This window comes from Rissa tridactyla, chromosome 1 (genome assembly GCF_028500815.1).
Source record: "Rissa tridactyla isolate bRisTri1 chromosome 1, bRisTri1.patW.cur.20221130, whole genome shotgun sequence".
Lineage (NCBI taxonomy): Eukaryota > Metazoa > Chordata > Aves > Charadriiformes > Laridae > Rissa > Rissa tridactyla.
The window spans coordinates 126,464,481-126,479,688 of NC_071466.1; the positions used below are offsets into that span (position 1 = coordinate 126,464,481).

At 45.8% G+C, this 15,208-nt stretch overlaps 1 protein-coding gene and 1 long non-coding RNA gene across 2 annotated transcripts; one reads left to right on the forward strand and one right to left on the reverse strand.

Annotated features, from left to right (window-relative positions):
* Window positions 1–98: 98 nt before the first annotated feature.
* On the forward strand, window positions 99–2,891 carry LOC128907869 (uncharacterized). Its single transcript, XR_008465775.1, has 4 exons — window positions 99–222; window positions 1,737–1,805; window positions 2,160–2,273; window positions 2,813–2,891. It is a non-coding gene; the product is annotated as an uncharacterized LOC128907869 (long non-coding RNA).
* GPR161 (G protein-coupled receptor 161) lies at window positions 2,267–13,924 on the reverse strand. The gene is made up of 8 exons (XM_054197190.1): window positions 13,853–13,924; window positions 13,141–13,227; window positions 12,365–12,442; window positions 11,644–12,261; window positions 10,392–11,116; window positions 8,796–8,900; window positions 5,102–5,221; window positions 2,267–3,068 (listed from the first exon to the last, which is right to left on the reverse strand). The coding sequence occupies exons 4-8, from the start codon at window positions 12,081–12,083 to the stop codon at window positions 2,821–2,823; spliced, it is 1,638 nt and encodes a 545-aa protein (XP_054053165.1). The 5' UTR covers window positions 12,084–12,261; window positions 12,365–12,442; window positions 13,141–13,227; window positions 13,853–13,924; the 3' UTR covers window positions 2,267–2,820.
* Window positions 13,925–15,208: the final 1,284 nt, after the last annotated feature.

Consider the following 15,208-nt stretch of genomic DNA (forward strand, 5'->3'; position numbering starts at 1 on the left):
TGCCCCAGAGTGGGCGTGGTCTCAGGGGCAGGGGGCGTGGCCTCCGCTATGCCGCCGCCCGTGTCGCGCCGGGCTCGCCCTGTCGCCTCGCGTTCCCGTTGCCCCAGGGGCCACGGTGGGGACCGGCCATACCGCAACACCGGCCCGGCGGGGAGAGACCAGTCTGGCACCCAGGATGCCTCCCCGTCCTCTGGAAACAATTCCCGATGCCACCGCTTCCAGGTTCGGCCGTTAAGCTCAATATACTTTTAAAAAGTGAAATATTCAAAATTAATTTTAAGTTGAAATAACAGTACTACAAGCAAACATCACGACCATTAGGAGCTGGAAAGAGTGGTTTTTGGTTTTTTTTTCTTTTGTATTTAAGATGGGGAATACAGTTTTACAAAACGTGTGCCTTTCTTAATCACTGCTGTTGTTAATGACAATTCAAGTGAGATAATGACTCCGGTAATAACAGAATTACAGAAAGGTTATATATATAATGTGTGTACAAAAATATTAACAACATTTACACTAAATAACGGATTAGTGAAATTAACACTGACAGCTGAATTCAGCCACGGTGTAAACTGATGCAACTCCACCGACCTGCCCAAAGGCTGAATTCGGCTCAGTACCTGTGTGAAAAACGTGCATTTTACACAATACTAACAATTCTGTGCTCTCACCTGCACCTTGGAATTTTGACTCCTAAATATACACCGTTTGGGGCTACCACCAACTTCGCCACAATGCATTCACACTCACCTGCACCCTTTTCACAGTCAGAGACAACTTTGTTCAGCTTGTTTTGAAGCAGGAATATGAAATAAAAGGGATGCAAATAAAATACTTCAAGCCACCTGAGGCAAGTGTATACCTTAAGGAGTGCTGAGGAGTACGAGCAACTGTGATTGTAATGTTAACGACAGCAATAATGACCTCCACGTAGGGCGTTTCCTGGCAAATACTGGGATATTTAAATTTTTTTTTAATGACTGCCCCCAGATGACAATTTTTCTAATGCACTAGAAGCAAACAAATACAGCAGTGAGGATCTCACTATTATTAGTCGTTTCATTCCTGCGTTAAGCAAAGAGCCATCTTACTGGTGCTTAAGTGTTGTTGCTTTAACGGCCCATTCTTAATCAGCAAACTATGTACTGAATTTTAAGCATTCCGTTAAATCTTACATGGTAATGTAATGGGATTCAGGCTAGTTCATAAACTCAGGCTGCTTTGTCCAGAGATGGACATAAGCTTATGCTAAAATGTGTTTCTGAGTCGGGAACAAATAGGGTGTCTAAATACAGTACTGGACTGAGGCTCTGCCTCAAAAACAGTTGGCTTCTACGCCTCCAACTAAGTTGCCCGCAGCTGTAATTTAACAAGCGTACACCCAGGTTTTGCCCAGATGGAAACATGCCGCCCTCGATTTCCAAGCAATCTGCAGCAAAAAGTCATACAAACCACTGCTGGGGAAAGCTGGAGGCAGGGGGAGCAGACACAGAGTAAACAAATGCAAATCCTTGGTCCTGAAGTCCATTTGCTCCCCAAAAATTTATTCTACTCATCTACATCTCTCTCGCTTTGAAATAGGCAGTAAGGCAGGGCTGTAACCCCCAACATGGTAAGGAAGGGGCCAGCCCGGGAAGGCACAAAAAGGTTCCTCAAGCTGGGCATTCTCCTGTGATCCACCTCATCCCTCTTTTCCTAACAAACTGTCCCACCTTTGCATCTTCTTCCATTGCCAGTTGACTGTTGCTGAGTTCCCCTTCTTTGGCAAGCAGGGCTGATTGACCCTCCCACAAAGGCCTAACAAGGTAATGTCTGTACAGTGCTTAAGAACATGCAAAGTGCAGTGTAAGTGCCAAATGTTCTTATTTTAGAGATTATTGAATTAATACTCCAAGGAATAGACGCACTGAGGTAACTATTGCTTAAATACTACATTCCCTCACAATTAAAAAACAAAACAAAAACCTCAGAACCTTTCTCTCTAGAAAAGATGAATCCTGAATATAAAGTGGTAATACCTTATATTCTGTCAAGATTACCACAGCCGTAGACTGCCCTTTCAGTAAAAGCAAAACTGAGAGAGTTAACTGAAGTTCTCAGAGAATCTAAGAACTCTGCATTGATGATTTCCTCAAATACCATCTCTGTGATATTTCCAGCACAGCTCTGTTTCCACCCATTCCACCTAGAGAAACTGACGTGGCATAATGCACAAACCAGTTCCAGATCCAGCATTCTGATGGCTGAACAGCCAGAAATATCCACTAGCAAGGGTAAGTGGGACCATAATCTGCATGAGCTCTCTGAAAAGTTCAGATTTTGTTTCTTAGTGAAGTCCATCCTCCACCCTTTGGGAGTCTGTGACAGTAAGGTTGTATGTAGTAACCAACGCACAAGCTCCTATCAGAGCACTCCCATCTGTCAAGTGTAAACTGATTATTCTGGTGGTCAGAAAAGAATCCAAGCAATAATGAATTAAACACTGCACATACTTAGCCCTTTTCATTCCTGTATCGGCTTTGGCCAATGATGAACCCAAGATTCAACAGGCTAATGGTCTGGTTCATGAAACCAAACCCTGCATTCCTATGTACTGTGTGACAAATTTAAGACATGGCACAAAAGAGTCAATAGCACCCTAACCAGTAAACGAATACTGCTGCAAAATGCTGATAAAAGTACCATAATTCAGATGGTTTTCCAGTGTTGAAAGAACACTGAAAACATCCCATCAAAGTATTCTGGTTCTGCGAAAACAGTAACAGCTGTAGTAGGTCCCCCTTAGTGGTTTCATTCTGTTTTCTTGCTCCAGTACACCTGTCAAATACTCCCTTCATCGATGCTCTGCAACTGAAGTCTTTGGCTAGCATGGGGCCTGATACCACGCCGGGTGTTCATACTGCTTCCTGGAAGAGTCCGCACAGGGAACAGAGCTCCTGGTAAAGCATCTTCCCCAAACAAACTGATTTTCACATCAGCTTCAATAGCTTTTGCTAAACTGGATGCATAACTGTCCAGAGATTTATGGACTTCAGCTTTTACATGAAGAACAGAATTCTTTGCAGCTTCTGGGGAAAAAAAAAAAAAAGGAAATAAAAGACAACATATCAGAAAATTCATAGTGATCAGCATGGCTGTGCAAATGCTTGAAGACTAATACTTATCATTTTGTAAAGGTATGATCATGCCCTCTGCAAAATAACAACCTTACAGAGCATATTTACTGACAACACCCAGGGTTCCTAAACCACTCTATGAACACAAAGCTTCAGCATGACCTCCACAGGTCAAGCAGAGAAAGATTACCTCCAGTTCAAGTGAAAAAAATAAGATCTAATGAAGCAAAGTGCTCATACACGTATGTTTGACTTTGAATTAAGTGTATGTTGAATGATTTTCTGAATCTGAACCTATGCACACAGGATCTTATGGGTCTGAATTTGTACCCAGCTGAAGTCAACAGCCTGGTTTCTGCTTACTACCTAGAGCCCGGGATTAGGGACAATGGGAATTGTCTGGCATCAGGCAAGAATTCATGTAGAAGACAGGCACAGAACCCTCCGTTTGTATTTCCTCTGCTGTAAGCACGATTTACAGCCTCACAGGGATTCTCAGTGCCTTTGGGCTAAGATCTCACACTTCATTGACGTGAACAGTGCAGTTTAAGAGCTATTTTATAACATGTTTTAAGCCCAGAAAACACCAGACTTTGTGTTTATGGATTAACAGTCCCCAAATTCCAAGGGCTTCCTCCAAGTAACGATTAAAATCAGCAGTCTGATGTCTTTAAGTTTAAATTGGTTCCAGACACTCTGGGGACCCACTTCCACTTCCAGTGGGGAAGCTGTAGAGCTCTCCATGCCAGGAGAGGTTGAAGACTGCAGTTGCAGACAGTAGTATACTTCTTCCTAACCTTCTATTACCTTGGATACACCTGCTCTTCAGCGTTGATGTAGTTGCTTTTGTAGCATCTACATACCTCTCTACCCACCAACAATTTTGGGCAACACAGATGTTCACCTTAAAGGTAATCCTCCAACGAGGCTGCTGAAATAATTTAAGATCTCAGAGATCCTGAAAACCTGAGAGGTATCAGGGAGAATTGATAAACCTGTGGAGAACTTCTGCACTAAGACCTTCCTCTTTCACTGAGCTGCACAAAAAAATAGATGCCTGCCCCTACATAATCACTCAGAAAGGTAACAGGAAATGTATGGTAATGTATTTGTCCAAGGAAATAATCAGCTCATGCTGGGAAGAGGGCAAGAATGAATTTTACTAAGCTGTTTGAAGAGAAGATTCCACAGAGTCTTCTTATTATTTCAGAATCGTAAAAATCAGTCAGGTTTTATTATTATTTGATTCTTAAAGGCATTCTGCTCATTTTTGTACTGTCCACAATCATTTATTTAGTAAATTCAGTTGTTATTACCAAGTCTTCTAGTCTATATTATTGTAACTATCAGCTTAAATTAAACTCATTTTGCCATATTTTACAGATGATTACAGCAACACTTTTCTACACAGAATCAACAAGTGAGTTGACTGGAAAAAAGTGCATGCGGTTCATCTATTTTCATCCATATTTGCTGAGAAACATATTCAGTAAGTGAAGTAAAAGTTAAATAAAAAAAAAGTAAGCGAAGCAGAATGAAATTATATTCAAACCATTAAAGTCTGTAAATGGAAGAATTTAAAGCCTGAGAATGACAAAGTTGAGAGGAGGCAGCAAATGAGAAACACCAGGATAACGGAATCAAAATATGAGGGCAGGAAAATGTATTCCTTGAGAAACAGAAAACAGACTGCAACAGCCACCAGATGAGCAGGGCTGCAGAGAAGATAGTGCTGTGCAACATAAATTATGTATACGCAGGAAATCCCAGCTTCTGACTCTCATCCTTATCTTGAGAACTTCTTGAGAACTGGTAGAAAGACCTGATGTTACTTTCTGTTGTACCTGCATGAATGGTCAGGTATGTCAAAGTAAACAGTGGTCAAAACCACATTTTAAGGTGATTCAGAAGGTCCTGGGAGGCTTCCTGAGCACGCAACCGATATAGTTGGTTCTGAGCATTTCCATACTTACCCCTAGACCCACCTTTAATTTGCTCTACTTCATCTTCAAACGTCACTGAACTCCTCCTTCGAGGAGGACAGATGCAGTGTGGGACAGGAGGGCCATCTGAGCTATAATCTTCAAGAAGCATTGCATCTGTTCCTGAAAAAAGCAAGGGTTCTCAAGCGAAACAGAGTAGCACTGGGATACAATATTTAAGCCGTGGCAAAACCTTTTCATTATGCAGCAGTTCCTTCAGAAGATGTCTAAACCCAACTTTTGTGAGTAAATTTCAGCTTGAATTAAACACTGCACTGAAAAAGAATGAGGTCAGAGTTTTCATTGAAAGGATTTGGAAATCTTTTCTCGTTAGCCATCTAAAATCTCAAGCAGCTCCAAAATGCTCAGCTGCAGAGCTTATAATGTCAATAGGACAGCAGATAAAGGTGAAACCTTACCTGCAGTAAATAAAGGGTGAAGTTGAGGGCAACTTCCCCCATCTCCTGATGAAGACGGAGAGGCTAACAATGGCTACCTGAGAGGCAGACAACCATAGCTGACAAAGCTCATGCTTGTAATCAGACCTGGATGGAAATCTGAACTGGGCAATTTTTCTGTTCAATTTAGTTTGTCTCTAACAACCTATTTTGACTTTCTTGAAGTGTATTTTAATAGGGAAAAACCCCTTGCTGGTTAGGAATTATTTTCATCTGATCTGGAGTAATTTTTTCAGTTTAGGAGTAGTTTTTTTATTTCACCTCCCCGTATTTGCATTGCACCCTTCCAATATAAAATAGAGTTTACAAGCACGAGGAAATTCACCTAGGCATCCTTGCAATACTTTCACACAAAGGGCAAGACTGCAGCCTTAGTCCTCCCTTGCGATGCTGGTCTCTCTGTGTAAGGGAGAAGCAAAGCAAGCATTTCGGGGAGACGGTAGGACAGTGCTGAGTGAGCAGTCCTCAGGGAAGCTGCTGTTGGAAGACACAGGTTGCATACAATCGATACGTGACACTACTTTCAGTCCATTTACTTCTGTGGTGTGACAACAGGCCTAGGACAAAGAGCCTTCGCAGGTTTTGTAACTCCTCCAGATGGTGGCTTCACATCCCTCTTCACCCACTTGACTGCTTTTGATCTCCAAATTTATTCTTTTTGCAATAAGGAGGTTTTCCAGCACCCATTTTATGAAAGTGAGAAAAAGGCATGGCTGTGGGCATACCTCTGGACAACATACTGCTCCACAGGTCTACTCTTTGCTGACAATTCATTGTGATATAGCAAAGTGATAAACTTTTTAAGGTAAAACTTGTGTGTTCTGTCATACACCTCCCTCTAGCACACAAGAAAGAGAACGTGCTGCTACCCTAATACTCAGTCCCAAATAAACTAACAACTTTCTGTGCTGTTCTGTGCATCAGCTGGGTTTGAGGCTGCCTACAGAAAACAATAGACTCTTACTGATCTCCAAGGGTACAGAACCCACCTCAGAAACAGGGTGTGCTGTTGAGACATATTAGTTGTTTAGCTTAAATAAGGAAGTTTTAATTAGATTAAGTTATGTAGGGTTATAATATGGTGTGATTTATGCTGTTTGCTTAGCTTTACTTAGTATGAGTAGCTAAATTTGCTGAAACCTTTAGTCCGCAATAGAGTTAATTTTCTTAGTAATTTTCCTAGCATCTGGCACAATGCTGTGTTTAGTCTTTTAGTATAAGAAAAACGTTGATACCCTTGTTTTGGGTAGTATTTTCCCTAAGTCTGTGACTTCTCAATTCCTCATGTTCTGCCAGCAAGTGCGGGTGCACAAGAAGCATAAACCGGAACATAAGGAGGCTACAACCATCAGCAGAGACTGCACATCAACAAGATAAGAGCAGTCAATAGCCTGCCTACCTGGACACAGAAAAAGAATCCAGTACGGTGTTAGAAGACCCCAGACCAAAAATCACCATTAGACCAAAACGCACATGAACAGCGCGAGAGGGGCAGGTGTGTAGATCATAAGGGTATAATTGCCATGGGATTTCTTTGTTCGAGGTCCCTCCCTTTTCGGAGGCATGCAGCCCAGGCTGACCTTGCTGCTATACCTTTCAATGAAATTACTTGTTTTTATAAAAATCTGATGCCTGAGACTCTGCTTCAGGAAACCTAGGGTCATGCCTGAAAAAGGAGGAGGTACACCCAAGAGCGTATGCGTGTGTGTGAGGAGTTGAAAGGGGCATCCATCAGCCCACTGGGGTTGCCCATTGTGAAGGGACCCTGGTCCTAGCAGTTAAAAACCTGGTGGTCTGTGTGAGACTCCTTGAATGGTGCGTGAATGCTTGGGCAGCGGCTTCTCCTTTAACAGTGCAATCGAAGGGTGTCCCTACGAAGAAAGAGATACTTTCTTCCATGGAGCAGAGTGTTAGTGTGTTTTTTTCAAATGCACTAGTTCGGTGCATTTTTTTCAAATGAGGCTAGTGAAGAGACTAGCCGGTTATTCTCACAGGATAGATCGTTCTCCTTGGAATAACTGATATTAAGGCAGCATTTCTAGCAATTACGACTCTGGTCTCCTACTTCAGTATTTCGTATACAGCTGGCACCACTTGGATTTTTTTCCTCTCTTACTACTTCATCTGTTTTTCACAATGTGAAAAGCCCAGCTTCTGTTTACCAGGGCAGATAAAGACGCAACTGCATCACAGGCCACAGGATCATGTACTGCAGCAGGCAACATTGAAAAGAGACTAAGACTTTAGTTCCTGTTCTTTACAGTTCCTCACAGTAGAGGCAACCAGCAAAACAATATTTCACAAGGGTGATCAACGTGTATCCATTCCTAGACTGTACCCCCTCCATAACAAACAGTGGCACTTCTAACAGCATTAGGTATGTGTTTGGTTTGTTCATTTGTTTAAATTACTCAGTACCATTCCTCAAAAGATGGTAACACAACTTAACTGAGGCAGGTTTACCAGGATGCTATTCTCCTTTGTCCCATAAAGCTGCAGAACACCCACAACAGACATAAAACTATGAGCCTAAACCAACTACCAAAATAAATCCCAGTTTCGTAGACTTCCTTTAAAAAAGTAAGAAACAAACCTCTAACACCAAGCAAATGTCAGAAGATCACCCTCTGGTGTCTCTAGAGCAGAAATACTCTTTGAAATAACGAACGAAGTTAAGGAATGGTAGTTGAATTAACTGCCAGAAAAATCTAGCTACAGTTCTGGATAGAAAGTTACCAGCAGAACTTTTTTTTTGAAACCATCTTCAGCTGAGAGATCTTAAGTAATGACACAATCATAAGCTGAAACCATCCTAAGTGTTTATGTTTACACTGGAAGATGAACATGACAAGGTCTCTTACAAACTAGGAAACAGAGAAGCACGTTCTCAACAGCACTTTGTTGCTCCGTTCCTTGCAGATACAGGAAAAGTCCCTGAAGAACGACACAGAAACTAAAGGAGAAGGGCACAAAAGCAGTTAGCCCTGTTCCTAAGACACATCATCAAGGGAGTGTCATCATTTCTTGAAGTAAACAGTATTTTGCAAGTAAATATATTGAGAGCAAGGAAGAAAAAAAGAGCAACTACAGCAGTTTTGTTGTAACAGCTGGAACAGATGCTTCACGTCATCCATCCACCAAAAGACATCTGTGTATAAATACAGACTATCCCAGAGAGTTCTGCCAAGTTACAAGTGCAATTTCTGCCCAAGAAAAGACAGCAGGAGACTTTTAGTTACCTGAATCCTGTGAGCAGCTGAAACCTGTGTCTCCTGTGCTGCTGCTGTTTCCTAGTGGCCGCCCACCTGCCATGAGGGCAGTAAGATGAGGAGACAGTCCCAAATCTGTAAGACAGTTCAAACATTCATTGTGTAATGAGAATTAAGGGGACTACAACAGTAAAAAACTCTTTCTGCTCTACTGCATTATTTACTATTCTATGTATAAAACTCACCCTGCTGATCCAGAATGCACAGCATCTGGACTTTCAATCTTAGAAATCCAGTCAACAGCTTTCAGGTATCGCTGGAGTCTTTCCATGTGGCAAGTCTCCTTTCTACCTGCACCACCTTGCTCCCACTCTTTTTGCAATTGCACTCGTTTTATCAGCCAGCCAGGCTGAACACAGAGCATATATACTCAGACAGATGGGAATATTTGCCAGACACCTCCTACCCAGGGAATAACCTGGTAGCCACCACCAGCTGTGACAGGCGGCTCATGAGCAAGGTTGGGGCACCAAGATGCCTGACTTCTTTCAAGGATTTGAATTTCAAGGATTTCCTTTCCCCAAAACAGGAAGAGAGGATATTCTAGGATTCCTACAAAGGTGCTGTCTTTGGATCCTGCTTAAAGATTTTGTTGGGGGTTTTTTGCGTGGTTGTTTTTTTCCTCCCTATCAGTCACCTGACAAATGTGAAGCTGTCAGTTTCTTATCACTTGGAAGGAGAAAGAAAATTCTTGTCTTTTCCCTCCCACTTCAGTTCCCAGTGCATTCATCCATCTCCGGGATACAGATTTGCCAAAGGAAGAAGTGCTAGAGAGCTCTTGCAGCTTGTGATGTGGCTGCAGCTGCAGAACTCCTTCATTTAGATGGAGTCTCTCCCAGGGATTCCAGGTTGCAGAAAAGACAACAGATGCCTTGCTGCTCTCCCCTTTCTTCTGCATTTTAGATCTTCCTTCGCAATTAAATAACTTCAGTTCCTGCCTTTGCATGAAATGTCCCAAGGGACCCCATGAAGATGTCCTGGTTTTGGAAGTGTCTCAACAGGAGCAGGAGTGTGATCAAAAATCAGAATTTCACTGCATTGCTACTTAAAAAAAACACAACCTAACACAAACCAAACTCTGAGACATCAAATAGTTCTACTCTTTTACATAGTTTTACTTTGTTTATGATCTCTTCTTCACAACCATTAGGGCTACAAATGGAATTTACAGAAATAGTAAGACCAGCGTAACTTCAGTGAATCTCAAGGAGTTGTAGCGTAAAGCCATGAATCAAACTATTGGTAATGCTCCAACCTGGGTAACACAAAGTGGTAAGCACTTGAAAGGAAAAGCTTGAGAGAGAAGAAAATAAATTATTCTTGTTAACCTCATAACTATGTCTTCTCTGGCATAGAAAATTTTACTAGAGTAGGAGAAAGAGGTTAACTGCCTCAAAAAACCATTCTTCTTTCAAGTGTCTATGACAACCTGAACAAAAGACTGCTGAAACCTCCAGAAACATCCCACTTTGTTTACAGAGCCCTGAGACACGTGAAGCACAGACAGACATTAAGCATTACTTACTGGTATCAAGGAAGAGTGACTTCTGCAGCCACGCATCTTACCTGTGATCCTATTTGAAATGCTGAATAACCTCGATGTCCTATGTCGCTGAACAAATGACTCGCGATAATAACGATCCCCAAAGCACATTCCTAGTAGTTCCTTGCGCACCGTCTTGTTCCACAGTCCATAAATTAGTGGATGGCAAATGGCACTGGAAAAGGACAACCACGTAGCTAATGTCTCCAAGGCAGGGGAAATACTATTTTTTCCCCAAAGTGCCTCTGATGTAATTACTACCATGTAAGGCCCCCATGTAATCACAAAAGCACCGATGACAACCAAGATGGTTATGAAAGCTTTGCACTGGTTGGCCGAGTAGACAACCCCTTGGAAAGCATTCCTTCGGCTGCCAGAAGACGACGTGGAGGTGCTGGAGTTCTTCCTCCCGTTCCTCTGGGAGTCCTCCTCCACAATGACGACGCTCCCACAGTGGATTTTGCGGGCCTTAATCCTTGCCACGCGGAATATAAATCCATAGCAGATCATCATGACCAGGAAAGGCAGCAACGCGCACCAGATCTGCCAAAAGGCAGTGTAGCCAGCCTCTTTATGCCAGGCCACCACGCACATCCACTTGAATTGGTCAAACTCCAAAGACGACCAGCCAAAGAGAGGAGGGAGGCAGCCAATAAGGGAATGTAGCCACACATACACAAGAGCTACCACTGCTCTGTTGCCTGTTATCTTCATCGGGTAAACCATCGGGTATAGAACAGCATAATATCTGGTAGACAAGGAAAGAAAGAGTCAACAGGAGCACAAAAGACGTACAATAAAAAAAGAACGTACTTCAATGATGTTGATAGCTAGTCCTCTTTGTAAAACAAGCTCTTTTCTCTAAACCTCAAAGCAGGCTCAGGGACCCTGTTTATAAGAATAATTACATATAAAAATAAGTATCTTTGCAGGAAAGACTGAAAAACTTGGCTGAAGGCACACATGCAGCTATTAAATCTGTCCCTATTTGTCATCGTATTTAGGATATAATCTGGAATTTTAAGTCATTACTTCTTGTTTCTCAAGGAGTATGTTATTATACCATCGATAGCTTAAAAAAAAACTATAGATGCACGTCCACATTTTGCATTGATGACATCGCCTCCTTCTGTATCAAAATTTCACAATGGGGTGAAGGAAAAAAGACATTACAACGGTACAGACCATTATCCACTGCCGTGCTTCTCAGCTCTATGTGAGTCACTCTATGAAACTAGGCAATTCATTACCATTCAGTAGAAAATTGCTGCTTACCGGTCTATAGCTATGAGTCCAAGAGTAAGCATGCTGGCTGAGCTGATCAGCATGTAGAGCAGGGCTGAGAAATTGCACCAAACGACTCCAAAGATCCATTCCCGCCTGATGGAGCTGGTGACAACAAAAGGCAGCACCAGTACAGAGAGTAGAAAGTTGGAGAGGGTCAGGCTGAACACAAATTTGTTGCTCAACGTGAGAAGGTAAGACTTCCGATAGAGGGTGACGACAATCACCAGGTTGCCCAAACAGATGAAAATAGCAATGACGATTATAGCAATGGACTCCGTGACTCTGACCGCCCCGTCTTCCTGCGTGGTGAGGTTCCTCAGGCCTTTCACATTGGTGAGGGAGGAATTGCTGATCATGGTCAGAGCGTGCAGAGCTGGTGCAGCCAAGACATGCTGAGCAGCTAGAAGCAGAACAACGCTCAGAAACATTCAGGCAAGATTTCTTCAAACTCTCTCCAAAGGCGGGAGGCCCTTTTGCCTGCGTTAATTAAAATTTACCTGTAGGATGCAGGAAACCATTTTAGATGGGAAAGTGAAGGGACAGGAAATTGCCTACGGGCACACCAAAGAGGTCAACAACAGTGCCAAGCCTAGAACAGGGAAGAAACTGAAAGACAAAAAGAGGTGGAGAGGGGTAAGCAAGGAAGAAAATTAGAACATTTTACTTTATAATTTTTTAAGGATCTTAATTGTTTCTAAGCCATACTTACCAGCTGTGCATCTCACTCTGTTCCTTCATCTTGGTTGTGAAGAAACAAGAATGGCACTATCAGTCTTTGTTTCCCTCACTTTATTAAAAAAAAAAGTCACTTTTTAAAAAAAATTCTGCCTGTTTATCCTGATTGTTACCTTGTATTCTGCCTATGCAGCATTTGCTGATGGTCTGTGGATGCCTGGCTAGTCATACCCTGCTGACTCTTTCTTAACAGTTGCTAAGTAACATTCAAAGACTCAGGGATCATTGCGTGCACTCTCCTAACTTCACTTCTCCATGTTCATAACTACCTCAGCTACAGCGGTGATTCTATTTCACTGCCAATATCAAAGGACTGGGGGAACCGGCTTTCTATACATGAGGTTCGGAAGACCCTTCCTTGTGTTAAGCTACGGTCCACCCTAGAGAAGTGTTTGAGAACCTTTAGCCCCTGACTTCTCAGTGTTAGCATCCATCCTTGCTGACTCATAACCTTGTTTTGCGAAACCTCGTATTTCTCCCAATTCCTTCACAGCTTTCTCCCCACTGCCTCCAACAGGCATGCCCATCCACTTCATTCAATCCTTCCCCCACCTGCAGGCCACTGAAAAAAAAAAGCAACCACCCAACAAACCCCCCCACCAAAAAATGAAAATATGCAAACCAGAAAACCAAAGAGAGTCCACCAGTCAATATAAAGTTGGTATTAGCATTTTAGAAACTCGGAGAGAGTTATCTCGGCTAACTGTGGCAGCGGGCACTCATCGGTCCCCAAGGGCCAGGAGTACTCACAGAATCGCTTCCCTCTGCGCCGTGGCCTCGGGCGGCAGCGATGTCAGGCTGGCGAGCCGCCTTTTTTCCATTTTTATCTGCGCTTTCCTAAGAGCATAATTAAAGACATTACTGGGCCGTGCTTTGTCAAACAGAACACAGCTCCCCTCCAGCAAAAAGCTGCCTGCCGACTGTTTGCGAGAGTGTTTCTCCTCGAGTTCCTCTCTAAGCGCGCCTGGCCGCCTCTGCCAGCCTTCACCACGATTTGTGCCTCCGTGCAGGGTTTGGGAAGGCGGATACCCCCACCGGGCCGCCGCCCACACCGCTCCCTACACCGGCTGCTCCCCGTCCCCTCACGACCCCGCGGCACCCCGGGGGAGGAGGAGGCCTGTGGGAGAGGTGTCTCTCCCGAGGCAGGGCAGGGCAGCCCGGGACGGGAGGGGGCCATCCCATTCCATCCCAACCCAGCACACACAAAGCCAGCGCTGCCAAGCTGAAGACACGGGATGGAAGGGGGGGATGGAGGAAGGGGGAGGATGGAGGAAAGGGGTCGCCATTTTGCCCCCTCGCTCCCTCCGTCACCGAACAAAGGGCGGGGGAAGGGTCCTGAGCCCCGGGCATCCCTCACACGCACACACCCTGGTCCCGGCCAGCGGGTCCCACCGCCGCTCCCGCTGCCCTCCCTCGGCCCGGCCCGCCCCGCCCCGGCCGCCGATGCCGATCCCGCACTCACCGCCTGCCGCCGCCGCCGCAAGGGCGGGAGGTTTCGGGTTACAGCACTCCGGACCCCCCACAGCCGGCGGCGGCGGCAGAGAGGCCCCGAGCCACGGCCCGACCCTCCCCCGCCATGGCCATGCCCCCACCGGCCCGCCCCGCTGCCTCACCCCCCCTCCCCGGCCTCCCCGCCCGCCATTTTCTCCGCCGCCACCGCCCCCCGCCAAGCGAGGGGGCGGTGCGGAGGCCCCAAGACAGCCGGGACCGGGGAGGGGACCACCGCCGAGCCTGCCCCCAGGGCACAGCGGGTGCAGCCCGGGGCTCCTCGCAGCCCTCCTCAGCTGGAAACACAGCGAAACGGAGGGATCCATTTTTAACACAGATCAGGTGAAACAACTCGCCCCAGTGCAAGGCGGCCGCAGAGAGGGGCAGACCCTCATGGCTTCCTAGACCCCAAAATATTATCCAAAGATATTGGGAGGGGCTCTCTCCCCCCCCCCCCCCCCCCAACTGGAGGGGGGCACAGTATAAAGAGTGAAGGATAATTAATCAGGGATGCTTGTGCATCCCTAACTCACATCTTTCCCGTATCTTTGTAAGGCCCTTAGGCGCCGGGGATGGTGTCTCTGACCGGAGCTCGCTGTGTTCCGGTTGCTCTCCGTGATGTGGAAGAGATGGACTTTTTCGCGACACGGGTGTCACGTTCCCCCGGCTGCCGTCTCGGCTGGCCCCGGGGCTGTGGCAAGGAGCCGGACCCCACAGCGTGCCCCGGGGCTGAGGGGAGCTCCCGGGGGGTCGGCCTGTCCTTCCGGGGGCACAAGGCGGCAACACAAGCGCCCGGCCATCGCTGCTGGAAGAGTGAGTTATGTGTCGTTCCCCACCAGTTCTACCGATGCTTTTCTACAGGATTTTAAGCTTACCATGCCATCACGTTTTGACATTTTTTTTTTTTTTAAATACCACCTTTGGGAAGCATTCAAGGAGATCCCCAACCAGCACAGGTGATTCCACACTTAAGCACGCACCTACACCCGTAATGCCAGCAGTGGCACAAGGTATCGTTATGTCAGAACTGGGTAATGCTTGCCGAGCAGGGGCCCGGAGCACCGGGGCTGCAGAGCTCCCCGTGACCGCTCCCACCCCTCCCTCGGCGAACCCCGCCGCAGGACTCCTGCCTCGGGGCACGGACATGCGGCCCCCGCGGCAGGGACGGAGCCGCCCTTCGGGCTGGGCGCCGGGAATGCGGCTGGAGACACGAATGCCCGCCGGGCGCATGCACAGTTTGCACCGGCTGCTGCAGCTCGGTTCCCTCAGGCGAACTCGCTGCCCCTTCGCGCAGAGGAGACCGGGGACGCCCCTCTCCCGCGGCGGGCGG

What these genes read in the sequence shown, in the direction of transcription:
- GPR161 (XM_054197190.1), bottom strand. Translation starts at nt 12,083, where the DNA reads ATGTTTCTGAGCGTTGTTCTGCTTCTAGCTGCTCAGCATGTCTTGGCT. An exon ending in GGACTCATAGCTATAGACCG is followed by an intron (nt 11,117 to 11,643) that starts GTAAGCAGCAAT and finishes CTTGTCTACCAG; the next exon opens with ATATTATGCTGTTCTATACC. An exon ending in CAGCTGCTCACAGGATTCAG is followed by an intron (nt 5,222 to 8,795) that starts GTAACTAAAAGT and finishes TGCTTTTTTCAG; the next exon opens with GAACAGATGCAATGCTTCTT.